At 40.1% G+C, this 27,620-nt stretch overlaps 2 protein-coding genes across 6 annotated transcripts; one reads left to right on the top strand and one right to left on the bottom strand.

The window, feature by feature from the left end:
* Positions 1-2,305: 2,305 nt before the first annotated feature.
* On the bottom strand, positions 2,306-11,624 carry LOC112557464. 4 transcript variants are annotated; one of them, XM_025227339.1, is made up of 10 exons: positions 11,492-11,624; positions 9,700-9,932; positions 8,575-8,681; positions 8,254-8,438; positions 7,386-8,072; positions 5,622-5,725; positions 4,468-5,531; positions 3,796-3,995; positions 3,095-3,129; positions 2,306-2,741 (listed from the first exon to the last, which is right to left on the bottom strand). In XM_025227339.1, exons 3-10 carry the CDS (start codon positions 8,654-8,656, stop codon positions 2,660-2,662), a joined length of 2,439 nt encoding a protein of 812 aa, XP_025083124.1. In that variant the 5' UTR covers positions 8,657-8,681; positions 9,700-9,932; positions 11,492-11,624; the 3' UTR covers positions 2,306-2,659. The 4 variants fall into 4 exon arrangements, with proteins under 4 accessions (XP_025083124.1, XP_025083127.1, XP_025083126.1 ...); XM_025227342.1 differs by having other exon boundaries at positions 4,522-5,531; XM_025227341.1 differs by having other exon boundaries at positions 5,622-5,722.
* Positions 11,625-11,691: 67 nt separating this feature from the next.
* LOC112557469 (protein ERGIC-53-like) lies at positions 11,692-26,080 on the top strand. Of its 2 annotated transcripts, XM_025227346.1 has the most exons (16): positions 11,692-11,974; positions 12,651-12,707; positions 13,264-13,361; positions 14,294-14,401; positions 14,916-14,977; positions 15,529-15,546; positions 18,181-18,280; positions 18,641-18,764; positions 19,003-19,067; positions 19,497-19,573; positions 19,976-20,036; positions 20,393-20,563; positions 21,007-21,119; positions 21,308-21,476; positions 21,907-22,016; positions 22,333-26,080. In XM_025227346.1, the coding sequence occupies exons 1-16, from the start codon at positions 11,815-11,817 to the stop codon at positions 22,367-22,369; spliced, it is 1,530 nt and encodes a 509-aa protein (XP_025083131.1). In that variant the 5' UTR covers positions 11,692-11,814; the 3' UTR covers positions 22,370-26,080. The 2 variants fall into 2 exon arrangements, with proteins under 2 accessions (XP_025083131.1, XP_025083133.1); XM_025227348.1 differs by lacking the exon at positions 15,529-15,546 and having other exon boundaries at positions 11,697-11,974.
* The last annotated feature ends 1,540 nt before the right edge of the window (positions 26,081-27,620 follow it).

Raw genomic sequence — 27,620 nt, 5'->3', positions numbered from 1 at the left:
GCCCGGTCTCCAATCGATAGTCTTGACGTCACCCATACGTCACGAGCAACCGCCCACGCTGTGAACGCGCGCGCGACTGTGTGGGTGCGTGTGTGCGCGCGCGCAGACGATGAAGGAAAGTGTGCTGCTGAGCTCTAGAGAGAGAGAGAAAGAAAGAAAAAAGAAAAAAAATTGTTTGTATCAAGAGCGATCTGCCTAAAGATGTTATGCCAAGAAAGTTGGAAAGAGCGGGACTCAAAGGACATTCCCCTTTCCCTCTTATTCCAGAGTGTCATCACGATTTTCATGATTCCCCTGTACCGTGCCTGCTCACGAGTGCCTTGAGTATGATGCGATACGGCAGAGGAATGCCCTATGGTCAGAGAGAAATAATTGAATGAGAACACTGGTATCAAAGAACAGAAACACTGTCCATTTAACTTAAAATCTTCTTCTTCATCCTGCAAGCCACACACTGAGGTAGCAGAACTGTATGGAAAAAATCAACACATTACTACAAACATAAATTTCTACATACATAAAAATGTCCGCACATACAAATGACCATACATTTCTCCCTACATACTATTTCTCCACATAAACCAAATGCCCGTAATTCTCTCGGGGTGTAAAATCCCTCTAGGAATTTTTATGAGCGAGAAAGGATGAGCTAAGACTGCTCATGAAGGCGAGGTTAATACCGTGGGCGTAACATTGAAAATCCTTCTTCCTAGCGAAGAAATAAATACGAAACCAGAAAGCATTTTTTAATAAATAAGGGAGATAAACGAGCTAACTGAAGACAATTTAAAACAAAAAAACAGCTGAAATTCAAGTCCGCAGGGCGCCTGTTAGACTCTTCACTGTAGTCCAACCACGCCATAATTACAGCTGCCCTTTTCACTGGAGGATGTCAGAGCTTTTTTGAAGAAAAAAAAAAAACAATACACGGATGAAGATCCGAGTCAAATAACATGTCGAAGTATATCTGATAAGGATCATGATTCCTGTTTGTGTGTTCTGTCTGCAGTGGATTAGTTCATACATTCTCTCTCACTCTGGAAGTGTTAGGTATCTGTCGGCTCGGTTACCACAGATAAAGATCTTCCACCGAGAGCTGTAAAGCCATGTAAACAGGGAGTGGAGCATTACCAACACCAGCCTGGAGAGCTGGCCTCTAGTCGCCATTATCGGCGAATCAATGCTGTCTACGCTGTCTATCAACTGCTCACTAGTCGCTGTTCACGGTTCACGTGCTGCGTGTGCTGCATCCGCGATGTGTGACGAGAAGTTCTCTGGGCCCAGGTGCACGAGTCGCCAAGCTCAGCTCAAGAAGCGGTATCTTAATTTCTGAATAATCTTAGTCTTTCCTAGTCAGAAGGATCAGAGATCATCGTCGATCTAGGTTTCCTCGTTAGCCAAGAAATGTTGTGGAAATTTTCGTTTTCTAGTTGAGCCTTGAAGCTGATGAGCTGAACTCTCGTATCAAAAAGACGAAGAGAAGGATGTTCAATAATATTAACAGTCTCGGAGTGTGTAGTGTGTAAGCACGATATTGTAAAAGGTGACAAAATGGTTGCTTAGTGTGTAGCGAAATAAACATGTTGAAAATCATGTTAAAATGTGTCAATCAAAAGTAGCTAAATTTGCATAGAGCAGTATATGGCTAGGGCGCAGTGCTGGTTATTACGAGAAGTTCCAGAAGATTCTCTCTCTCTCACTCACTCACTCACACACACACACGCAAAAGCACACACGACCTACCACATGTATATCAAGTCTTTTTTTTTTTTAAAGCAGTAAAAGACTTCATACTCTGAAGCGTGAATGAATCAGGGGGAATAAGCACCGAAATCAGTTTATTGCGGGTGGTAGCTTCCCTTTGATTAAGACCACCCCTCGACAACTGCCACCACCTCTTAGCTTGGGAGGGGGAAACCTTGTAGCGGAGATGGTTGTGCACATGCCCATCGCTAAGACTTCCCTCTTCATGAGCAAAAGAAAAAAGATCATGAGCTGAATAATAAATTTACAAACTAGAATTAGTCCACATTTTACCAAAATTCTCAAAAACTTCAGCCGTGCATGTGATTTTATTTCACGTCACAACAAGACATAACACTTTCATAACAACTCTGTAACAACATTAACATTTTTTTTTTCAATGCTCTGCCCTCGAAGACTGCTGTCTTGTCTAGGCGCGCACACACACACTAAGAACATACACACAGAATTTCAGAAATACCGCCTCATTTTTTTCATTTTACAGAAAGGCAAAAAAATGGTACAGTTATTCATCGTCCACGGACGTTTTCATCATATATTCTCTTTCTCACACTTTGCTACCGACTTGAATATTTTTGTCTGTCCATTTCTCACAGGCGTTGTCTTTTCCGTTCTTTGAGGGCAAATACAATCAGTTCTTTTGTTCTTCGAATGTGCCAGAAGACTCACAAAGGCCAGAAGGATGCTGACTTTTCAAAAGAAAAGAAACAAAACGTGATGCAGCAGTTTTTACTTTGAGAAGAATCGCTGATGTTCCACACAATCTGTTTTTTCCACGGAGATGTGGTCTGTGCTGCTGTTGTAAGCAGGGATCTCGGCTGTGGCGAGCAGTTGCCCGGCACGTGACGTACACAGACTCACGGCCTCAGTGCCAAGACTCATGGATGTACAATGCCTAGTCGCTCGCAGACACGTATGAGTCTGAGTCTGTCCGATCTGCTTGAGTGAAGCTGTCGTCTCCTGATGACTGCTCACGCCTTCAAATCAAAGTAAAAGCAGTTTTTAAAGGAACTAATTGCAACATCGTTTGTTTTCTATGGTGTGCCTGTGTGTGGGTTTTACAACAAAAAAAAAGTGTTAAAAATGAGTTGTCTATCAACAAATCTATGGACTTACATACTGAACAACTCAAATAAACGCTCCGACTTATACCTACACACACGTGCATATACACTATGAACAGAAAAATTAAAATGCATGTGCATGTATGTGTAGGTATAATAAGTAAAAGCGTTTGTTTGACCACGTGCTACAAAATTGAGTTGTCCAGTTTGTTGGTAAACAGGTAAGCTGGTAGGTTACTAAATTGGTAGACTGGTAGGTTACTCACCATGTTTTCTCGCTCTTTGTGTCATCTTCAGTGTCCTGGAATTATAATTGAGATGTTTTATTAACCATGGAAAATGGCAAACATGGAAATACAGAGAAGGTATTGACAGGCAAAAACACACAGAAGGACAATGATATAAACATAAAAACTCCAACAGAAAAGCCCGAGAGACACATTACTAGAATGACAGACAGACACGGGATAAGAGAAATAAAAACTCGTTTAATTGGGAAACACGCGAACTGACAAAGAAAAGCGATATTGCCAGTACCAGAGAGAATCACACCGTTTTCAGACACTTTGCCAACGAAAATAAAAACACTTAGAGGAGACACATGCACACAGGAACTTCTTTATCTTTTTCTTTGCGACCACTAAGCTATATTTTTAGACCAGCCTTCACGACAAGTAACGAAATTTTTTTTTCAAGTCTCCCTTAAAGTTTGCTTTGGAATGGACTGTCCGTTGGCCATGTCGCATCTCTGCCCTCAAGGAAGCATTTCTGGAAGATGTGCTCATGCCATTGTCTTTTAGACACAGATATGTGTGGGTACCGAGATGATCTTCTTCAACATGCGAAACACTCACAGGAAGGAAGACACGATGCAGAGATACCAAGATTCGAACACAAAGCCACAGGCAGAAGATAAAAGTTTTTGTTTTTAAACTGAGAACAGAATAGCTACACATTACCGACTTACTGAGAACTGAAGCTGGTCCCAAGGTATATCGTTGTCCAGTTCACACCTCTTGACCTTAATGGCGTCATACTGTTTGTCGTAACTGTCCTGAAATTCCTCTGATGTCATCTGTCGTGCTGAGAACAGCGCCACCGACTGAAGCGGTCTGAAGAATCGCGCAAACGTAGCGAAGGTCGCCCTGCCACCTCGAGGACGAGCATCTGAACAAGGGCCACCATCATTGATATGGGTGAGAAATGTGGTCTGCTTTCTTTTCTCTCATATGCACGTGCGTACAATGCAGGCGCAAAAGCAGACTTTTTAATGTTGTTTCGTCGCATGATTAGTAAATCGCACAAAAAAAATTTCGGTTACTTAAGGTAAAGTCCATTGTTTAAAACACATGTCCTTTTCCCACAAAGAAAATTGTGTCACTCAACCTTACATTTATCGTTGACATAACATCGTCTTTCTAACTAAACATACCATCTCTCCATCTAAAATCTACCATTGCCCCTTTGCACGCACACACCCATACAAAAAAAAAACAACAAACAAACAAACAACTAGCCGCTTACAATCTGAGACGCACTGCTCAAACCTTCAACATTAACGCTATTGTTACATCAGTCTTCTAATATCCATTTATCTGTTACTAATAAATCCTAATGCGACATACTATTATATACTTACTACTCGAATCAGACATGTTCCCACGTGACCTACGTTCGACTACCTTGACCTCGCCTTTGGTCACCTGGTCACATTCCGACATCTGAAGTGAAGAGGGGGTGGGAACATGGGAAGACTTGGAGGTGAAGGGGTACAAGTGGCCTACGTTGACATGCTCTTTACCACGTGACTGATCCAACGCAAGCAAGTGGTTGCCTAGGCGCTCCCCCGTTGCCGTGACGACCGTCTCCACTCTGACGGCAGAGGGCACTGCCTGCTGCCTGACAGCTGCAAGATGCCGAAGAATACGCTCTTCTCTCAGCACCTCGTCGTCCGGGTCGCCTGCACCAAATTCAAGTAAAGGGCGGCGAAAGAAGCCGTGGCGGTCGCCAGGGCAAAGAAGACCGTTTTCCGTCAAGTCTTCGTCATCGTCGTCGTCGTCGTCCGAGTAATAGCTGGATTCATCCGCAGAAGTGCTCATATCAGCTGAAACGCAGCTACCCTCCAACGTCCAACGTTGGTCTGACACCGTGGCAACGCTCGTGATGTCCGTCAAGGCATTCTGGTCCAACAGAGGCAAGGAATCTTCCCCTGAGATTCTTTCCAACGTCACTTCCGCTGCGTCAGTCGGGTTCAGAGGGGCAATCTCGGAGGAGGGTAGCGGGACTGACTGGGGAGTTGCGGGGGCTTCGAAAGGTGGTTTCGCCCTCACCGTTGTCTTTGACGTCGTTGTGCCATCGCTGCTGTCACTTTCATCGACCTGCTGCTCACCAGACGGGCATGGCGACAAGTCAACTATGGGCGCTGCAGTCGTTTCCTCGCCAAAACCGTCAGCACCTGGCGGCTTGGGAGCGATGACGTTGATACTATGGGGTGATCCGAGGTGGTCAGCCGGTTTCATCACACGCATGCCTTCGAGACTGTCTTTTCTCTGCGCTTCGTGTCCGTACTGCGTGACCCTAGTAATGCTTTTGTCGTTGAGTGGCCTAGCACGAGATGCAACGTCAATGGTGACGTCACAGGACTGTAATGCACCAAGCTCTTGTAACGCTTTCCTCACATTTTCTCGGGCGTCGGCGACACAGCTGTAACGAGAAAAACAAAAATGAGTAAAAAGAATGAAGGGCGTGGGCAAAACACAAGACCTGCTGACATTGATGAACTCGTCATCTCACCTGCGAACAACTTGCCCGGATGACCTGGGATTCAAGGCTGAGTTCAAGAAGACGTCTACTGTTTCCAGGTATTCTTGAATCTTCCTTAGCTGCTGTTGCTGCTGCTGCGTGGAAATAGGAAATAATACGATAGTGCAACATTTTTTTGTCTGAACTCGCAAATAATAAACAACAACAAAACTTGTTCAAGAAAACTACCGGTGTTAGGGTCTCAAGTAGACTGTTGGAAATTACAAAATGGCTGCGGTGGTAAATGCGTCGCAAGAGAGGTGAGAAACTATTTTGGAAATGAAAAATGTTTTCCCGTAATAAACTATATGCTACCCATGACATCTGCATCTTGACAAGACTAGACATATGTAGTAAACAATTTATCAAAATGTATTCGCAAAGCAATTACTTTGCTTGGATATGAAAATGTAGTGAGAGGAAAATCTAGAGCGCGGAAGACAGATTGAGGTAAGCAGAACAAGTCAAGGACATACAGAAAATGAGATCGAGATGTCGGATACAGGATAACAAACAAAAACAGCTAGTGAGAAATGGGGAAAAAAATGAAAAAAAATCCAGACAGCGCGGACTATGACAGAATCGGTGGTTTTCATAATCTCATTTATTCACCTCAAGAGCCAAAACTTAATCATCAGGTAGAAAGGTTTCCACACATGCATATCAGCATTATTAATCAGTTTATCCTTCTTTCACTCCCAAGTTTAAGATCTTCTATGCATAAAGAACACTCGCTTGTTCACTTTATCACTTCATGTCTTCACGCACGCAACAAGTCTAATGACCAGAGCGCGGAGAGAAGAAATCTGTGACTGTGGGTAGGAGACACTCGATGACCGAGAAAACTGTAAGAGCATGAAGATGACTCTTTGTATCCACACCCGACTTCCCACCCGTTCTTGTGTGACAGATGACAACATCGACAAAAATAATCTTCTAAAGGCCAGACGATTGCAGATCCGAAACTTTGTTACTTCAATCAGCAAAAAGGGCAACAAGATGTCCTCCATTGTCTGCCGCTGCTGCCCCTTCACACACACACCCTACCCCTCGACATCACTCTCTGCCTGACAAAAGTCTGTCGCTACTGTACTGTTACAGCCCTTTTTCTCTTTTTCTCTTTCTCTCTCGATCGCTTACTAACGAATGCCGCGTCAAGAAACCTTACTCGTGTGAGACGCGCCTGGAGACACCTACAGTAGGAAGGGAAAAAGAATGAAGAGTAGAGTTCAAAGGTCAGTTCCTGTCCGTGATGGACGTAGGCGGCAGCTACTTGAAGTGCCCAGTGATTTTTTCCTGATGAGTGCCTATCGCTCCGATCGCGCCGACGACACGCGAGGTTGTAACACGACAACAGGAGCGACCAGACGGCTACAAGGCAGAACGTCAGAGACGGCGCCGACAAATTTGCACTTTGCACGCTCACGACCGGCCCCTGTACGCTTCGGTTACAAACCCTCGCTTTGACAAGAGAAAAACAAAAAAAGGAAAACATTGGGTGAAGAAGAGGGCGTCTGTCAATGATTGATCTGTCTCTAGACATTTTACGATTTTACTTTTTGGTCTTACCTCTACCCCAGCTCCTTTCCCTCACCACTCCAAAAACACAGCACAAACATTTTCAGTTGTTCTGACTACCCTTCCCCCTCTCTACTCCACCCGACTTTATTGCCTCTGGTTGACCAAACTGTTGAAACAATAATTGTACGACCGAGCAGACGTGAAACTATTCCTGAGCCAGGATAGGACACTTACCTCAGAACGTCCTATCTCTTTCATGACCTCACTTCCTCTTCCATAGGAAACTGTGAGTGACGTCGTAACTGGATTTCGGTGACGCGCTATCTGATCTTGTGCACGCGACAAAAACGGTCTTGTTCGTGGTGACGCACTGCGCAAATCTGACTGCTCAATGTCATGTGTGTGTGACGTACCGCTGTGGTCAACTAAGGGCGTCACATCATGCAGCGTATTTTCATCTTGAGTTAAGGGTGTTACGCCACGTGACGTTCGCGATGGTTCGGTTGTTTTACTCGCTGGTTCTGCACGCTGAAAAACTGAGACCGAAGGGGGCGGTATTGCCGCTTGTCTTTCTGTTGTCGTAAACTTGCTGTCTCGCTCTGTGACGTCATAGCATCGTCCTGGCAACGGCAGAAATGGTAGGTCAAAGCTGATAAGGCCCTCGTTCTCTTCATCAAGGAGAATATCTTTAGAAAGCGACAGCTTCTCTGATGTTGTGCTTTTCCCTGATGTCACCTCGGCGCCATTTTGGAGGAGAGAGGTTTGGCTTGCAGACAGCTTCTTTCGAGCAAACAAGGAACATCCATCACGCTTGTTTGCCTTTTGGACCGCTGACCGTGACGTCTCGACTTGCTGACCATGGGTCATCTCCACCTCATCGATATCATCATCAACGGAGTTGTGAGGTGCCCTCCTGCCATTCTGAAATGAACAGCACTGTGACGTCATTTTCCAGCCAGTTCCTATATTTACGACTTATATATGCACACACACACAGCCCACAACTGTTGTAACGTCATCTTATAGCTGGCCGTTACAGGTAACATATTGTACCTCTCAGCAAGCTGAGCTTCTGAACTTTTAAAAAAAAAAAAAAACTGACCTCGGACGACGGGTCATCCAGGGAGGTCTCGGCGTCTGTTGCCAAACTGGTTGCAAAGCAGGAGGCAACATCGTCGATAAGAAAATGGCGCTCTAGTGCCTCGAGCTCCTCCTCCCTCAAGGCAGGTGACGTCACGTCAGTAGTAATATCACAATGTTTGTGCCGGGACTGCAGCACCCACAAATCTGAAAAAGCGAAATTAGAATAGAGGTAGGATTGGCAACACACACACACACAAGTGCGCCACCATCACTCCTCCACATCATCCCCGAGCATACTCAAACACGTAAATAGAATGAAGAAAAGAATAGCATGCCTTACCGAGCAGTGCCTCTGGGTCATCGTCTACCAAAATGTCCTCAATGTGGTCAATCTCGTGCTCCAGGACAACATCGTCTGCCATATTACCGGCGCCACCTCGCTAACATCTGAGAACAGCACAGGCACACCTCTTGTCCACTTTGACTTATTTAACAATTATCGTAGATAAATAATTACAAATTATAAATGATAGTAGTAAAAGAATTAATTAATTATAACAGTATCAGTTTTAAAAAGCAGTTTACAGGAATGTATGTTACGCATGCTAAATTACAGATCACATTTTTTGGCATCACAGTTCGGACACACATCTCAATTAACATTGTGTAGGGATTTCATGACTCATTTGATTACAACACAGTTCTGACACATAAAGAACATTGTGCATCAAAGATTGCCTAAAATAGGCTGCTGTTTAGAACACAAATGTGATAATAAGCGTGCTTCAGAATATTATGGAAAAAAACACCACAGTAAGAAAACAGCGACAACGCATGAAGACAACAATATTCTCTGGCCAACGTGTGCTTACGATACTGGATCCATCGATAAAGCGCAAACATATTGTGAGATTACACTTTGCTAAAAACTTTCTAAATACATGGTAGAAAATATTGTGATATTACACCGGGCTCCAAATTACACAATACAAAACGTAAAAAAATCTTTGAAGTATACAAATTACAAAACAATTATTATAAAGATACAGTACAAGACATCGTGAGATTACATAAAATTTCAACAATAACAAACACAACACCGTAATATTCAAACTGCAACACTTAGCCTGAAGACATTTCCTAAGAGTAATTTACCTCTTAAAATGGTCGTCACCACCAATAAATCTGCCAATCCCATTACACGTATCGAATTATCTAACTTATTTATTAGAAGTAACGAGTAGTAATTAGGTTAATCACACAGCGCCCGAGGCTGCCAGCATATTTGGCAAAGCACCCACAGAAACGCGCTACCCGACATGTCTGCACGGGTGGATCTGCTATGTGCATGGCTATATCAGTCTCACTTAGTATGCTACTGCAGTTTACCGACAACTCTCCAATCGTAAGCTTCTGGCGCCCATACTCCAACAAAAAAAGTCAGAAATGTACAGGTATGACCTACCGTTGGGAGGCCTGCTGCCGACTTTCAGTTCCAACCGTGAACCGTCGGTCTCACATCTGTGTACCTTAGCCCGGCAACACCGCCATGTTTGGTGTTCCGGGTGGAGTAGCGCAGCTTTCGTGTAGCTGTCAAGTGCTCGACCCGGTATACCTGTCACCTGTACCGTACATGTTCTTGTAATGACGCCCACGTCAAAAGCCCGCAGCGCTGGGCTCGGGTGTAGATACGGTATTCTGCGACAGCAATAAATAGCCTGGGTATTATATACTGCTCGTGGTATTTGGGTAAGGAGGGGATGATTTTGTTTATAATGGCAATATGTATCAGACAAAAATTGCCCTCGTTCTCTAGTTACAATTTTACAGAAACTATATTGTATAGTCTCCACTCGTTATTTGTTAATTTTTTATTTCATAATGTACATAGATAATACACATGAAAAAATACAATAGGAGTACATCACATGAGTGAAAACAAAACAGACAAAACAAACTACATACACACAAGGCACCGGGTCACTTTCACCAAAAAAAAATTCATCCTAGTATATATATATACAAACCTCTTGTCTTGCTAACCCTGCTTCTTCTCAACCCCTATTCCTCTCTTCGAACTGTGTGACAAAACGGATTTTCCCCAAAGTTACCCTTAGCCATGAATCATATTCCCTCCTTACATATCTCCCTCGCCTAACCTCGTCTGTGTTAGATGATGACGAGATAAAAAGTTGAGACTGTTAATTAAGATCACACTTGCTGTTCGTTTTATCCCAGTAATTCGAGTAGTAATCCTTCGAAAATGATTACTTTGAGTCAAAATGATCGATACCAACGTTTCCGATATAATCATAAATAACTACTAAAACTAGTAAATTAAGGGGTTAAAACTGAATTTGTCACTCACTAACTACATATTGTATACCTGCCTTCTGAGAATATCTTTAGGGGGCATCGTGTTAGTGCAAAACTAACTTTTTTCTGTTTCAGGCTTAATTTTACATAGCTGTGACATTTTCAGCTGCTCGAATGAGTTGACCCTTAAGATCAGGTCATCACTGATAATTTAACACGCTCACAGACTGTTTGTAACCGAAAGCTATCGAAAAGCATTAATAAACTTTGAAATTCTATTCATTTTAAGCCGTCTTACCACGATTCCCTTCTGTGTATGAAATATTTCAAACGATAAATTCTATACCGATATTAATTGTTCTTTTCTTCTTGGCTCGGCATTCGCAAAGATCTAGTATTACTCGCGGACATTATTTTGACAATGTTTCTATAATTTAAAATTGCTATTATTTGTGTAAGATCATGCATTTAGAACCGGTGCGCTGCTCTTAAGAGCCCTGCTAAAAAGGCCACCTTCACCTGCTCCTATATAACCACCTGGGATAAATGTTTCCTTTCAAAATATAACTTTCCTTAGGTCGTCAAATTTACGTTTACTCTAATACTATTCTTACAGCCTTTCTCCATTATCAGGCGGGCCCAAAGGGCTTTACATACAGGCACACGGTATATTTTAAAAGTATAGGCAACAAATGCAACTTCATGATTTTTTGTAAACATATCTACCACAGCTTCTAAACTTTTCTGCTCTACACAGCTCAATGTACAGCAGCGCTTTAATCGGCGAGCAGCAGCTATTAAATATAGAAGCCTGCAGACATTCAAGAGAAGGATTATACTCGCTCTCCATCATTCAAAACCAATTAAACGATAGACAAGCGTTTAATATCAATCTGTTAACGAGCGAGTTTAGTTTATGAGAAGCCGTGGCTTCTACTGACCTTTGACCCCAGGAAAGTCCGCCAATAGAAATGCAGAACGTGTTACAGCGCGGTGTGCGCCTGCGGCGTTGTTATTAATCACTGTCGCAGCACGAGCTTGATTTATCTCCTCCTGCTAAGCGTCAGCAACGGGAAGTTCACCGATAGGTGGCAACACGCCGCGAAGCCACGTTCGGCTTCGAAAAACTGGATCCGGTCTACTCGGGCCGCACTCGGAAAATCAATGCGCATGCGCTGCTTTCTTTTTGTCCAATCAACTGAAAGCGGTTTGGAGAAACGGGTTCGAGATCAAAGAAACAATCCTCCTTTTTCCCGTGCCCAAGATGTCTGCTACGGCTGTTCTTGCGCGTGTCTTGTGCATCTTGTGCATGTATGGTGCATTAGCGGAGCTTCCAAAAGCTAGATTTGAATATAAGCTAAGCTTCAAGGGTCCGCATCTTGTACAACGTGATAATTCTATTCCTTTTTGGGAGTACAGTGGAGGTAAGTGCAACATAAAAGTTGTCATGCCTGTATCCATATGTCTTGGTCATGTACTGAAAGATGCGCATGTGGTTTCTGCAAGTTTTGACCATATGCAAGCAGGCCTTTCGTTATGAATAGAACTCATTGCAGATAGTGCCAATATATACTTTAAAGCAATAACAGCTACATGTTCGCTTGTCAGTTGGATTTTGGTCACGTAAACCCCCGCGAAACCAAGATCGAATGACAATGTCAAGAAGATGCTCTCAGATGTCAAATTTGTATTTGTATGTCCTCGTCCATCCATCAGCGAATGAAAATATAATTTAGTGCACTAAACAAGCGTTAGAAATTTAACATTTATTTGCTTTTTTTCAAATTGGACAATTGTCAAGGGAGAGGGGTGTGGCAATGCGTTACATCGACAGATTTAAGAGACCGTTACCGACATGTTTAGCCATGACATCGCTCTCAGACAAGATTGATAGACATCGTATTGTTACACCGTGCTTACATCACTTGTTCACTCAGGAATATATATTTTGTTGATGTAACGCAGTAAATGCTTTAAGAATTCTGCCTTCTTACCTTTTTTTAATTAGACCGAGGCTGAGTTGTTTCATTCAAACTGTTAGAAAACAGAGCAAGATGTCAGAAGTCATTTATTAACATGGTATTTTTGTTCAAACTAAAGATGCCCTTGCTGGAGATGAAGGTATACGTATCACACCATCCTTACGAAGCAAGAAAGGTGAGCAGACTAAACATTGCATCTTACCTTTAAATAGTTAAAATCAGCCGTACTAATTGCATATTGAATCAGAGACCACAAGTATTTTAGTGTGCACATGCTCATAATAATATTTTACTAATAATAGTTTTCTGCCACGAAGGCACTGTAGCTTATTACAGTCCCACATCTTGTCAGTATGACACTGTCATAAAACACAATCAATCATTAACGGAAACTTTTCATAATTTGCAAACTGTTTTGTACTTTGATTGGAAACTGTTGACAAAATGCTGTTGTTGAAATTCCATAGGGAGAAATATTTATCAACATGTACTAAAAAATAATTTGGAGATGGTTAATGAAGGTTTTGTATTTGATTATAACTTAGAAAATTTTAATATAGTAATAGTATGTCATGAGTTATATATTTTTTTTTTTTTTAATTAGCAACAGGTTTGCATAAGAACTGTTCGCATACCTTTAAGGAACAGGTAGTAGGGGATAGAGACCTTTATAAAGATTCAATAGTATAGATAATATTTTATTTATTTGATCTTTTTGTGCACGACACTAGGGTCTGTGTGGTCAAAGAACCCACTTGTATCACAGAACTGGCTGCTGGAAGTGGCAGTCCGAGTGACTGGGCGGGGCAGAATAGGTGCTGATGGCATGGTGAGTGAGCAAGATTGTGTGTTGTCATACATTCCTATTATATGAGTTCTTGCGTATCTAGTTTGTTGAGGTTTTGAAACACATGACATTGTAGGATAAAGTACATTCCATTGCTATAGTTATGCAATTTGCTTACCTAATCCCAAAAGTCTGGATAGGGGGTGTGTTGGCATAATTTTTACTTAACTATTGTCCTTATAAAATCCACTCAAATTGTCTTCAGCATATTGATCTATAAACAGGAAAAGCAGATTATGATATTTTCATCAGTCACAGATGTTGCTCAGTGGCTGTCTGCTTTATTGTTAACATTTCTTAGTAAAATAAGTACAGGATTATTTTCCAAGAACCACATTGTTAAATTGTGTTTATTTTGGTTGCATAAACCAATGTTAACATTTGATTGATGTAGTTGTAAAAATGTTTGAAATTAATGGACAGTTTGCTATAATAGTTTCATTTTTTTTATAGCCTCTCTGCACAGCTTGCCTTTAATTCATGCACATCTGGGATCAGGGGCAGAAGGGGCAAGGAAGGGATGGGGGGGTGGTTAGTCAGTATAGATTCCATTTTGCTGAAGGAAAAATGAGGAAAAACTATCTTCATGAAAGAATGATTTTACATGTATCCTACATTGTTTAATGTCTTGATCTAGCAGAGCACATCTCCACTCATTTGCATCTTTTCTGATATGAACAATTACCTGTATGTACTTTTATATGTATGTGTGTGTATATATGTCTTAGCTGAAGTCAGCTTCAGTGATATAATCAGAGGGCAATTTACTCTCTTGTAAGCATAAACTTACTTTTGTAATTGAAGGTGAAGTGATGTGAATATACTTATCTGCTTAATGTTTCATGACTCATTGTATCATGTACTTTGTGCAAACCAATATGCATGTAGTCATGTGTGGTAATGTGTGGTTGCAGGCGATATGGTTCACAAGTCAAAAGGGAACTGAAGGCAGTGTGTTTGGCAGCAGTGACCAGTGGAATGGTCTCGGTGTTTTCCTGGATTCATTTGATAATGACAATCAGGTCAGTTCACTTGAGTCTTGTTTTATTATTTACAATACCAGTTTAAGGACCCCCATTTTGTATATCAAAATACTTAAATAATTAAGTTGAAATTGGTGAGAGGATTCGGTGGCGATGAAGGGGGAGAGAGTGGAATTTCAGGTACCTCACATTTCAACAAAACATTTCATCGTTATTTAAAGTAGCAGTTGCTGCACTTTCTTTGATGCCATTTTTTACGGATAACCAGCAGCAGTTATGTCCCTTGCGGTAAAATGCACCGCTACCTCTTACTATCTCTAAGCCTGTCATAATAATAAACCCATCAAGTGTTACTAGGACCCAGACAAATTACACCTGCACACTGTTGACACCATCTTGTATTGTAGATAATTTGTAACCTAGAAGATTTGTTTATATATTATTTTTGTGTTATTTTCATATTACCTTTAGAGCCTAGGTTGTCACACTGTTGGGATTTTTGGGGTTTTTTTTTTTTTTTTTTCATTATATTGAATCTTGTACCTGTGTGCAGCATAACAATCCCTACATTATGGCAGTTGTAAATGATGGCACAATGTCCTTTGATCACAACAGGTGAGTTAAAGATATTACATTTTTGATCAGTTGATGTCCCTTATACAGGGAACTCTGGGAATGTGATAAACAGCATGACATAGTAAAGCATGATGTGACATGTTACAGCTTTGTTGTGATGCAGAGCCCTCTTAACAGTGACACGAGAACCCAGAAATAAACATGTAGACACATGCACTGGATGATTCTGCTTGCATTTAGGGTGGAATGGCAGTGGAAGAGGGGGGGGGAATGCACCAGTGCAGTGGGCTGTGTTTTTGAAAATACTTTGTATACAGGCCTGTAGGTGCAATAGTACGTGGCATTATGGGCATGCAGGTTGATGCATCACAGGGCAGTGAGAACGCACCCAGCAACACAGCTTGCTTGTCTGTGGTTTTGTCTTCAGCAAACTGCTTTCCTGCCAGAGGTTGGCTGTGTGCAAGTCCACATTTGAGTGCGCGTGTGTGTGTGTGTACATGCCCCTAGAGAGAGATGAAAGTGGCAACAAAGAAAGGAGAAAGACTTTGAAATTAGGCGGCAACTGATTATTCCCCTGTTGTATTTTGAAGCTTGGAGAGTTTTGGGAGGTAAATATGAGGCTTTTCTTATGCTTTGGCTGCAGTTGTTTTAAATTATTAGCTATCAAAGAATATTTGTTGTTACAGTGTTCAGGTAAATATTTACCTAGCTAGTAATTGTTACAGTTATGCTATGGAGATTATGTGTAATCCTAACTATATTTCTAACCACTAACATTCACTTGGATATCGTCCCCTCCCCCCTCTGTCATACATTGTGGTGTGCATCATTATTTCATTGCTTTAATGCCACAGCTGTTTTGCATGATTGTTTAAGATAAGAATCTGTTGTCGCTAATTGTTGAAAATGCTTTCTTTCCTGACATTTTGATACAAATTTTCAGGAATCACACTTATCTATTGGTGTCAGCTTGTTTTTGTTAACTTCTGCTGCTTTTTTTTTATTATTCCTTTTTAGAGACATGTACTGTGTAGATATTAAAGATAGGAACAAGTAGGATTGTGGCTTTACAGGTTTTGTTCACTGACATTAATCTGTAATCGGGGAGTCTCAGGTGGCCATGTTAACTCTTGTGCTGCAAAGAGCTTAGGTCTTGGCTTTGTTAGCAGCTAGTTTGTAGAAAGGGCTTGATGTGTTAAAAAGGCAGGTTGGATTGTTTTAGATAGCTAGATTTGGGAGAAAGATAATTGTAATTGGCAGTTTACAGAATTTTTTTATGAATACATTGGGTTTTTATGAAAATGAGGTAAGACATACAGATAGAGATTATTGTATTTCATTCTTAAAATATATCTGCTTCTAAATGATCAGAGCTGCTTACATAGATGAGTTTTCCACATTGTTATGGAAATCAAAGGTTAGTATAATTTTTGTGTGGAATGGCTCTTTTATTTTTAGGACCTTTTCAGTGATGCAAATGTGTCCGAACTCTGATATGCACGGAAATTCCATTGTGGATTTACAGGTCAACTATGTAGGAAGATCTAGTATTCTCAAAGATAGTTGAAGGTTAAACACACAGAGACGTTGTATTAATTTAAGCAGTTTTCTACTTCATTATTTTCCCATATTTGTTTTAAACGAATAAAAATATATGATTTTTAATATCACTTCATAAAGTTTGGTTTGACATACAGAAAAATAAAAGACTTTTATGCATAATACAGAAAATTGTTCAATTAATGATGTAAATGGGTAAACAGTTCTGAATTGGTTTGAAGTATTTACGTTGTGACCACAGGATAATTACCACTCTAAAGATCCATCCTAACACGTTAACGTAGTCATGAACATTTCTGCCAAGTTCAGCATAGTACTCTTTTGCTTCAAAAATCAGATAGCTGTACCCTTGGAATGTGAAGCTAGTAAATTAGAAATAATTTCTATCTTCAAAATCATATATCAACTAAGATCTAGGATAGGAGAAAGAACAGACGGTGATTATTGAAGATCATGATACTTTCAAGCTAGCAACATCTTTCTGAAGATTTTCACAACTTTCTGATCCATATTTTATGGTCCAGTCTTCATTACTGTCATTTTTAATTTTAAAAATATTTTTTATGCACAACTGTTGAGTATGGAAACATCTGTAGGCTTTTGTGCGAGATTTTTAATTTTATTTTTTTTAAATAACGTAACTCTCCCTGAAACACCTTCATGCTTAACTCATCACAGTTCAGAGTTTTATCATTAATCACTGCATAAATATGGTTTTTCAGCTATAGTCAAAACTGGAAATAATTATGTCTGTGGTGCCCTGTAAACAAGCTTAAATTTGTGAAACTGGCTTTTTGTATACTTTTATATTACCTTTATGTTTTTTTGTCACTGATCAATGGCCTTGGTTTTGTGATTTTGAATGAATCTTCTTGTAAACAACTGGGTAAATTTAATAATCTGTGAGAGTAATTTGATGACAGTCCATACATGATAAAGATATCTTGATGGTCATGGGTTAAAACCACATTCTGTAGTGTTTTTAATCTCGTATTTTAATGCATGCATTTTCATTCCTCTTGTAAACTTGAACCATACTGCAGTGCGTTGTGCAGTAAACTAGATCTGTATACTATATATACGATAGTATATATATAGTAAGCCAGCTGTAGACTATACCAGAGTGGTTGCTCATGATGAACTGGCGTGGCTTTGATGCTGATCAAATTTTTTATATCTTGTATGCACATGTTGATGGTCTGTGTGTTGAGTGTGTGTATGCGTGCACACCTGTGCAGTCATAATAGGCTGAAACTGCTATGTAAGGACTGACTATAATATGATCATTGATCTCAGCTGTTAATTGCTTCCAGGTACTAACGTTTGAATTGATTTTTCCTGGTTCATCTGTTATGAGTTTTATTTATGCATTGGGATTTCATAATATGGGTTTTTCTTGACATGAAAACCCATATCACTCATTTACTCATTGCTAAGGATTACATGAAATAAGAGAAACTATAATGAGAGGAGGCAAAGATTTTAGATTTTCATTTTTATGGTCCACTAGGAGGACTTTAAGGTTCTCCTTCTTGTCATGTAATGGATGAAATGATGCAGATGTTGCTTTTGATAGAGTTTTGTTGATGTTAGTGACATATAACAGTAGCAGAAGTTTCTTGGTCTGGAATGTGCTGATATTCTTTACCTGTCAGATGTATATAAATTTTCTTTTGTCACAGTGATGGGAGCAGTCAGCAGCTAGGTGGGTGCCTTCGTGATTTCCGTAACAAACCTTTTCCAGTTCGTGTCCGTATTGAGTATTACAAGCAAGCCCTGACGGTAAGCCTCATGGTGGTTCATGTTTGCAACCATATTATAGTCAGTGCTTTGACCATGCGTCAAAGTTGCCCTTTACACACTCTTTTATAATTAAGTACATTTTAATGAAATACAATGGAAATCGATACTTTTTGCATCTTTTATTTTCCTTTATTCTGAGTTTAAAAAAGCCTTAACCACGCATGAGAGTAAAAGTAGGTCAAACTGAAGCAGTAAACAAGGTACTAAAAGTGAGGATTTCTTAATTGTGCTAGCACTACAGGGAGTGACAAGCGTGACACCTCTGATTGGGGTAAATTATTGTTTTGGCAGCTGTGATTATGCAGAATAGTTTGCATATAGTCTACATGATGGTGACAGGTGATGGTGAACAATGGCCTAAGCAACAAACCAGATGACTTTGAGTTATGCATGCGAGCCGTCAACGTTATTTTGCCACCCAGTGGCTATCTGGGAGTATCTGCTGCCACAGGTGGTCTTGCAGGTTAGTTGAAAGGCTAGAAAGACTGCATGAATTAAAGTGTTCTGTCTGTAAAAGTAATAATTCATACAGTTTTGGTAATTTTGACAGATCTGAATGACGTTTTAAATAATGAAATTTTACAAACAACACTTTGAAAATAGCACTGAATTTAGTTGTTATACTTTGATGTAAATTGATCAATCCCATCTTTAGCAGCATGGGTACCTTCTGTGTCTTACAAAGTGTTCTTTTGTGTCAGATGACCATGATGTGCTGTACTTTATAACACACACCTTACATGAACCTGGGGCTGAGACAGCAAAGGTAAAAATATCCCTTCACATCCTATAGCCTGTCGTCTTGTCATGTTTGCCGTAAGAGTGATCGTTCTGTTTTAAGGCAATAGTCTGTATTAGCATGAATATTTCTCATCCTTTGATTTTGCTCTCTTTCTCTCTCTGTCTGTTGCTGTAATTGGTTCACATGCCAGATATGACATTATCAAGTATAGTAAGTTTTTCACTTATGATTGTGGCACAAATTTACTTTGGTGCAACTGATTTTCTTTATAACACTAAATTATCTCGAAGAAATATGCTTTTTGTTCAATATTTTAATAACAGTAAATGCCTTTCTTACCTTCTGTTTAGGACCAATTTTAATCTTGAATGGTTTTGGAGTGCGGTTGACTTTTCACTTCAAAAACTGGTTTGTACACACAAGATTTTTATGAGAATTAACTCCATGTTCCAGGTTTCTGAGGAGGAGCGCAGAAAATTTGAAGCCGAATTTAATCAGTACTATAAAGACCTGGAGCGTGCAAAGGAAGAGTGAGTGTTTATTATATCTGTGGTGCTGCTGACCTGTCAAAGTACCTTTTTACCAGTTTATTTTCCCTCTCTTTTTTTTCTCTGCTTTTTTTCAGTTTCATGTTCATCTATTGTTCCTCATCCTGCTCCTTGCTGTGTTTTTATTCCTCATCATCTTCATTTTCTTCTTGCTCTTCATGTTCATGTTTTAATTAACTTCTTGTCACTTGATTACTTATTTTTTGCATCTTCATCGATGTCAGCCTGACTTAATTTTAACTTTGTTGATCCTAGTTTTCAGTGATTTTTGTAGGAAGTGGGTGTGTAATTAGGGATGTGGGTTAGGGTCTAATGTTGCATAGGAAGTGGTCTGCACATGTCAGTAAACTGTTGTTTTGTTGTTGTTGTTTTTTATGACACTAGTTACCAAAAGGAGAATCCCGACAAAGCTTTTGATCCCTATGATTTGCCTCAGGACAAATATGTGAGTGAACTTAAGAAATTTTTACACACTTTTATGTAACTCACTGTGCCTGTCTGTGAGTCTAGTTGGAATTTGGTAATCAATTTTTCACCCACTTCCCATTGTCCTAGATGTCTGAAATTTTCACCAGTTACTCATTTGTTTTTGAAAAATTTAGAAAAAGCAGTAAAATTTCTTCAGAAAAAAATAATGACAAATTAATGTCAATTTTTTTATTTTAATGCTGTAACACTTTATATATTATCTTCCCTTTAATAGATTGAAGTTGCTGGTTTGTAGAATTTGCCTTAATGAAGGTGTATTGCCCACTATTTAGATCATGTACAAGTGAATGCAGCAGATGCTTTTGTGGGCAGTTTGAAAGTGAGAGTCAGCGAGAATTGAAACAGATTTTTGACGGCCAAATGTCCATCCATGACACTGTTAGAGAACTCAGTCGCAAACTGGATGAGCTTCTTGGACGACAGGAGCTAGTTCTAGCCAAGGTCTCCAGCATTCCTGTAGGACAGATTCCTGCTGCACAGCAGGTATGTTATACACCATTGCTTTCTCACATTTTCCTGCATTTACATGTCATATTACAGGCATTAGAATTTTCAGTGATTTGGAGATTTTCAGGAAAAAGTTAATGGATTTCAGCCTTGCAAAATTGTCTCCACCCAAAAATTAATGTTCAGCAGTTCTTGTCAATTTATATTAAAAACAGAAGTAAATTTAAGAATTATCATTCATTTTATTGATGCTTTTTTTTGTTACTATATTTTAGAAAAGAATTTTGTTTTTTAACCTGCTTGATGTTAATAGCAAACTGCTTGTGGATTTGGATATGCTTTACAGTGTGTCAGTCTTAATTTCAGTCAGACTGGTCATTGCAAGTTCTGATTCTAGATACCATGATCCACATAAAGCACCATTTGTACTGTTTGTGATGCGTTTATTAATGAAATTGTGGCACAACTTTTTGACCTAGGGAAGTGTACCACAACAACAGCAGCAGCTGTATGTAGACACAATCAAGCGGCATGAGGTGGACCGTGTCCTGAATTCACAGACAGAAGTGTTGCAGAATCTGCGAGATCTTCGGTGAGTGTGTCCTGTGCATAGACTTATCAAAAGTGAACTAGTGTTGCTAGATTTCTGTTCATTTTTGCTTTTTACTTCTTGCTGCTTGCTGGTTGCTTCGAAAACTGACACTGATAAGATTGGCATTTCTTGTCTGCCTAGTTTCTGAGGCATCTCCTGAGGTATGATTTTGTTTTCACTTTTGGCAGTGCCATTGTCAATGATGTTCAGGCACGGACATCGGCTCTACAAACTTCAGGGGGTGGAGGTCAGGGTGCTAATGTCAACCAACAAATGGCATTGCATGAGATCAAGGACCGACTAAATGCAGTCAGTAATGATGTTTCCTTACTCACCAAGCGTCCACAACCACCAGCGGTAAGTTTTAATGAGTCTAGTTGAAAAGAAGTCCCAATCTGCAATAAAGAGGAAAGGGTTGAGAATGTTATTATGTTTCATGAACAAGAAAATAAATAATATATCACATTATATCTTCCATAATGCTCATTCACAGAAAGCACTATGCACAGTTCCAGTTACATAATAGTAAGGGTTACCAAGTTGTTTCGTTTTTGATGACAATTAAAATCATGAGGCATGAAGCTGTTTGTTATATGGTTTGATAAAATTGATATTTTATAGAGTACACTCCAAATCTGGTTCTTACTCTTAAAATGATATTGTAGATTATTATGGATGAAAGAAAGTTTGCTGCTTTGTTTGCATATTCATTTATCCATATATATTTATCAGCCAGTCTTGTTGCATCAACGGTGAGTCATGCAGGTCACATGTTCCACCATTTCAGAATGCAGCAGAGTGTCCCCCTCCCACAGCTGGGTCCTGTGTCACCCAAGTTGTTTTCTTTGTATCCATGGCAATCCAGATGACTCTTTTGATTGGTTACATGGTTTACAGGTAAGCACAGCTTTTCTATGTAATGCACATATGACATCACATGACTGATAAATATGTCATTGGCATGTTTGGTCAGTTGTTCCATGGATTTTTCACGCATGCTGGAAATGAGTGTACAGAGATGGAGGACAAGTTTGGAAGACAGCTTGTTTGTTTTGCAGTTTGGTTCTTGTAGACGTAGCATAAAAGGATTATTGATATATTTGATATATATTTATATATTATCTATTTTCTTGACCCAGTTTCTTGATTGCTTTGGGCCTGTTTATATTCTTTGTTGTAAGACTAACAGATTTGGGCATGTTTGATGTTGCAGACAAAACAAAGAAGCAACAGCCAAAAAGTTCTACTAAAGAGATGGGAGCATAGCTTCAGGGATCTGATTGTGTATGTGCGAGTGTGAGAGTTTTTTGGGGGTGGGGGGTGAGTGAGAACATGTACAGTGACACGTTATGTACACCGAGATAGGAATGTTCTGAATGATAAACAGCTGAAAGCTTGTGCCTTACATGTTGAAAGCATTCCATTATACAAGTTCATTCAAGGTACTGTCTAAGTAACAGGCCTTTCCAGGATGTGTTAAGCACTGCACACACTTTTTATTTTAAATCAGTGACATCTCATGTAGCTTGTGTTTATGCATGTTTTAATTTCAGAACACATCTCTGTTGATAAGGAATGTTTTATGTCATTGGGACTGCAATGAGATTGCTTTGCATGCTCAACAAACTGTTCACCATCATCTTGACTATAATGCAGTACTGCTTATTCCTATTTATTTCCAGCCATCTAGTTAAGGCAAGCTGTAGGTCTCTAACATTTGGCACATTGACAAATTACTGCAAAATAAAACTGTTCCATATTACTAATTACTTAAGTTGAAAGAGGGTTGTTTTGGAAAAATTCCTGCTATTTTCCTCAGATTCACCCTTTTGGCAAGAGGAAAGGGCAGCTCAGATTTTGTGAGCCTTTAGGTGGCTGTGCAAGTTTTTCCTCTTTTCATGAAGATTTGCTCCCCAGTAAATGTGCAGTTATTAGTCATTCATTAGACAAGCAGATTTGTTTACACCCTGTCAAGTGGTGGCATCAGCCCCAGCTATTTTACTGGTCACATTTTTGTCAAGAGCTGTGGCTTTTTTAAGGGGACATTATTAACAGGATTTTGTGTGTGGGTGCAAGTAATTGAAGGATACTGTGCTAGACACATTGGGATTGTGTTTTGAGTAAATGACTGGATAATAAATTGCAATACATATTAATAGAATTATCACCGATTGCCTGATTATAAGCACAGTAATAAAAATCAGATGTAGGGTCACAGGGTGGGTAGAGACATTGTTTTTATGGATTTGTTATGGAGCCAACATCCAAATTTGTTAAAATCTACAACTTTTTCCCTTCATATTTTAAATTGATGTACATGCAAGGAATGAATTGTGGGCATTGTTACTCAACAAGTTGTGCAGAGTAAACACATTTATTGCATTCTGGTGATGTTGCCTTAATATTTACAAGGTACCATCTCTGACCCACATACATTCCTTGTGTTGACCTGCCTCAGGAAATGGACATTGTGTCTTGTTGGCAGGGTCCGTTTTTTTTGGTTTTTTAATTCGGCTGTTGGTTGTATTTAGATAACATGATTCTATTCGTGATAATACGAACTACACATTGGCTGTTGTGGCGGCAAATCATGCCTCTGGAGTTCTTCCATGAAAATGTTGCTATAAGTTAAATTGTGTGTTCACTTCTAACCTTATGTCATGTTTAAGGCCGTATGTGTGCAAATTCACATTATAACATTGTTCAGGTTTGTGCGTTGTGTCAGAAATTAGTGCTACAGTATGTTGCTGTGAGCTTGGTATTTAATTATGTAGTTTTTGTGTCATGTGTTGGGCTATGCTTGTGGGATGAGGAATATGGCAGGCAACCCTGCATGCAGAATTGATGTCTTGAGACTTTTTTTTTTTCATGAAGAATATATTTGGATCGTGAGATTGTGCATATAAAAATTGTTGAAATATGTTGTTGCCACTATGAGAGCTTAGGTGGTGCAAACAAAAGCACCACTAATGCTTCATTGAGATTGTGGGGTAGATGGGGGGTCATTTTGCACAAGAGCACTGTCAGGTGCTCGCTCACACATTATCATGCATTTGCACAAGATTTGCTGGAAAGCATCACTCAAGATTGTGTCAAGATGTAGTGTTCATGATTTTTGCATGGAAGAGGATAGGAGTCCATATGTGATAGGTGATTCTTTTAAAGATACAGACTGATGGGATGTATGGTGAGTCACTAATTGCTGCAGATGTTTTTCTGTGAACAGATTGAGGTATATTGTTTTAGATGATGTTTTATATGTTAAAGGCCCAAATTCCATCTAGCAGGAAAGAATGGTTTGACCTGAAAGGTTGCATATTAATCTAGATGGTATTAGTGTGTTTGGAATACAAAATGATATCTTATGTATTAAAGGCCCAGCTTTTTTCCATCATTTGGCAGGAAAGAGTGGAAGTCTAGTGTTGATCATATAGATTATGCTCAGAACCACAGACTACAGGAACATGGTAGTCTGGACCTTACCAGCAACTGCTACTTATGCAGTAAACTTCATCTTAGTGCAGTGTGATCAGACTTTGTGTTAAAGATTTGTCTCAGACTTCTAGTACTGTTCTTTGTACCAAAAATTCTTGGTGTCAAGCCAAATTTTTTTTTTTTTTTTTTCATCTCTTAAGTGCAAGAGGGTTATTATCTTCAGGCTTTACTGCTATAAACTTATTGCTTGCTTAGGTGATTGCATCTTCTGGATACTACCAGTCAGGTCTGCTCCATTTCAACAGATTTTGAATTCCCATCTCCCCTTTATTGTGTGACTGGGATTATGTGGTTACATAGCTTCCAGTCTTTAGAGAGCTGGGGTTGTTCCTCTCGAATCCTTTCATGTGTTTCTCTCTATTATTGCTAAGACATTTTGCCATTGCTGTCTTCACTGGCATTGTTTTCTCTGTCCTGTTAAGCTTAGATGTAGTATTTTTGGTACATTGACACTGGTCATGTTTTGAAGTTGCTTTATGTGACCATATTGTAGAGCATGTCTTTTACAGTATATTACATAACTAGAGTTCTTGTGTTTCAAAAATACTCTTTGATACATGCCTGATAATTTAGAAGTTCATTTATTTTACTTTTTTTTTTAATTTGTCCCTACCTGTAAACAGCAATGTAGGACACATGGAATTATTGTTCAGCTGTGTAAAATTGTGGTCGAATACAACTATGTAGTAGTAACTAGTAGGTTTGTTTGTTGTTTTTTTTTTTGGGGGGGGGTGTTTCGGGGTTTGTTTTTTTTTTTTTTTTCCATGCCATGCTTAGCTAGAGATTTCTTAAATGTCTCACGCTTGTCTCCCTTTCCGTGATCATCTGTGACTGTATGCAAGAAGGGAAATGCATTAATTTCTGTTTTTTGAAGTGTACCAAAAGGAGACATTGCTCCCTCCTAAACTGGGATATCGGGCCTTCAAAAGAACCATTTTTGGTCTACTAATTGTCTTCCAGCTAGGCAGAGTGGAAGCAGTGAATTGTGAGACATGTATACCAGAAGAGTGTTGAGCCGAAACATGCACAGTTCGTGGAACCAGTCACCACCTCTTGCGTACGCCTATTTCGAATTAAGGAGAATCCCACACAGTTGGTTACTGTAATAGTCTTTCCAGTGATTGCCATACCTTAGCTATCTTCGGGTCATTACCTGTATTGATATTGTCAAAGTTCGTGTTAACGCACGCCTGCTGTGTCAACTGTGTTCAGGTTTTGTTTGTGCGCGTGTTTTTGTGTTGTGTGTGTGGTTTTTATTTTTTTGGTGGGGGGGAGAGGCTGTGTAAGTAAAATAGTTTTCAAAATGGACCTGTCTTTAGTTTTTGCTCATCCCTCTACCCCTCTCATTCCCATGCGTATTTATATTTTTTAAGCTCTTTTTTTTTTCCATGGTGGAGGGCATGTTAATCGCATGGAGCGGAAGTAGTCATTATCGTATTGAAAATAAACATTCAATCTTAACGTGACTCAGGAGTGGTGTTGTACGTTCCAGTGGCGGCCATGTTGACCCCATCGTCAGGCTGGACGCAGCAGCAGTCGCCGGCATCGTTAGCATGTTGTGGCTGCGTCGCACGGCTTCATTTGCGTGTGAAATGACTGCTATTCTAGGAATTCCTGCTTCAAACCAGCGTAGAGGTTTGCCATAAAGAGCTTGACATGGAAGTTAGGGCGGTAATAAGTGTCTTCTCCTATTCGATTCTTGCATGAAGGAAACGATTTTTGGGGCGGGCGGGGAGCCTCCTGGCGACATTCTTTGCGGGAAGCTGGGGCTGGGTGCATAGCGTGTCGATAAACGCTTGTTTGATGCTTAACGCAAACTAAACTGTTTTATTGGGAACTTTGTTTTCTTTTGTTTTCTTGTCTTAATTTCGTCTTCCTTTTTTTTGGGGGGGGGGGGGATGGTTATGTCTTACTTTCTATGACAACCTAAATATGAAACCAGACTTTCCGAACAGCGTTCTGCGCACTCCAAAGGGAAAGTCCTTTTTTTTATTTTTTTTTTTTTCTTTCTTTTTTTTACCCTGCAGCATCACCTGGCTGAGTGGGAAGTAACTGTCTTTGGGCTTGGCACGTGGTGAGGTAACTGAGAGCGCTTAATTTAATGAGCATTCCGCGAAACGTTGTCACTACGTTACTGAGACGAGTGTGCACCGCTAGTGCTTACTTCGTGTGGCAGAAATATTGCTGGGCAAAGCAAGCACAACTAAGTGCTGGCACGAACGCTCTCTCACGAGAGGGCCCACCTCACTGAAGAGTTGAGTTCCACCTGTGGCAAGAATGGGTTACCTGTGAGAGGTTATACCTCAGGTGGAGTGAGGTGGCGGACAGTAATCGTGGGGATTATTCTGCGTGCAGTGTTGGGATGTATTATATTGAAATGGATGATGGGTAGTTGAGCAAATGGTGACAGGATAGTCTTTGCCACACTCTGTAAATGAGTGTGGACAGCCCACCCACCGACCTGTATTAATAAGAGGTCTACCCTGTCATGTCATCTGAAGTAGACTGGGGCAGCAAAATCTCTGAGCGACATGTTCACCAGAAGTGGAGCCCTCCAGCACATGCCCCAAACCTGACCTCGGTTGTTTTTTTTTTTTTTTTTTTTTGTTTCTTTTTTTTTTTGGGGGGGGGGGCAGGGGAAGAGAGGTGACCGGATTACATAGCAGTGATTGTCTTACCTCCAATCCAGGAGTAGGGGTTCCCAGGAATGGACTGCTGTTCAGTCACCTGGAACCATCAGTGGTCACAGACATGCTTGATGGTATCGTGTCCTGTCGTTAAAGGACAATACTAAGTGCACAACATTTTTCTTTATCGTCGGATTAAATTCAAGTTAATAATAATCCCCCAAATTTGAGTACATAATATTGCTTAATTTTCAAGATATAAGCCTTCACACATTGGCATTCTCACCTGCCACTAGAAAAAGAGAAGAAAATTGCTCTCTTATACTTCAGAGTTTCGTTGCGCGCAAGTAGTAGTTGTAAGAGTGAGTGTGGCTCAGCT

The sequence above is a fragment of the Pomacea canaliculata genome, linkage group LG2, assembly GCF_003073045.1.
Source record: "Pomacea canaliculata isolate SZHN2017 linkage group LG2, ASM307304v1, whole genome shotgun sequence".
Taxonomy (NCBI): Eukaryota; Metazoa; Mollusca; class Gastropoda; order Architaenioglossa; family Ampullariidae; genus Pomacea; species Pomacea canaliculata.
This window is presented reverse-complemented; position numbering and strand designations above follow the sequence as displayed.

What these genes read in the sequence shown, in the direction of transcription:
- LOC112557464 (XM_025227339.1), bottom strand. Translation starts at nt 8,656, where the DNA reads ATGGCAGACGATGTTGTCCTGGAGCACGAGATTGACCACATTGAGGAC. An exon ending in TGGATGACCCGTCGTCCGAG is followed by an intron (nt 8,073 to 8,253) that starts GTCAGTTTTTTT and finishes TGTTCATTTCAG; the next exon opens with AATGGCAGGAGGGCACCTCA. An exon ending in GAACATGTCTGATTCGAGTA is followed by an intron (nt 3,996 to 4,467) that starts GTAAGTATATAA and finishes GCCCTTGTTCAG; the next exon opens with ATGCTCGTCCTCGAGGTGGC.
- LOC112557469 (XM_025227346.1), top strand. Translation starts at nt 11,815, where the DNA reads ATGTCTGCTACGGCTGTTCTTGCGCGTGTCTTGTGCATCTTGTGCATG. An exon ending in TGCCACAGGTGGTCTTGCAG is followed by an intron (nt 18,765 to 19,002) that starts GTTAGTTGAAAG and finishes CTTTTGTGTCAG; the next exon opens with ATGACCATGATGTGCTGTAC. An exon ending in ATTGGTTACATGGTTTACAG is followed by an intron (nt 22,017 to 22,332) that starts GTAAGCACAGCT and finishes TTGATGTTGCAG; the next exon opens with ACAAAACAAAGAAGCAACAG.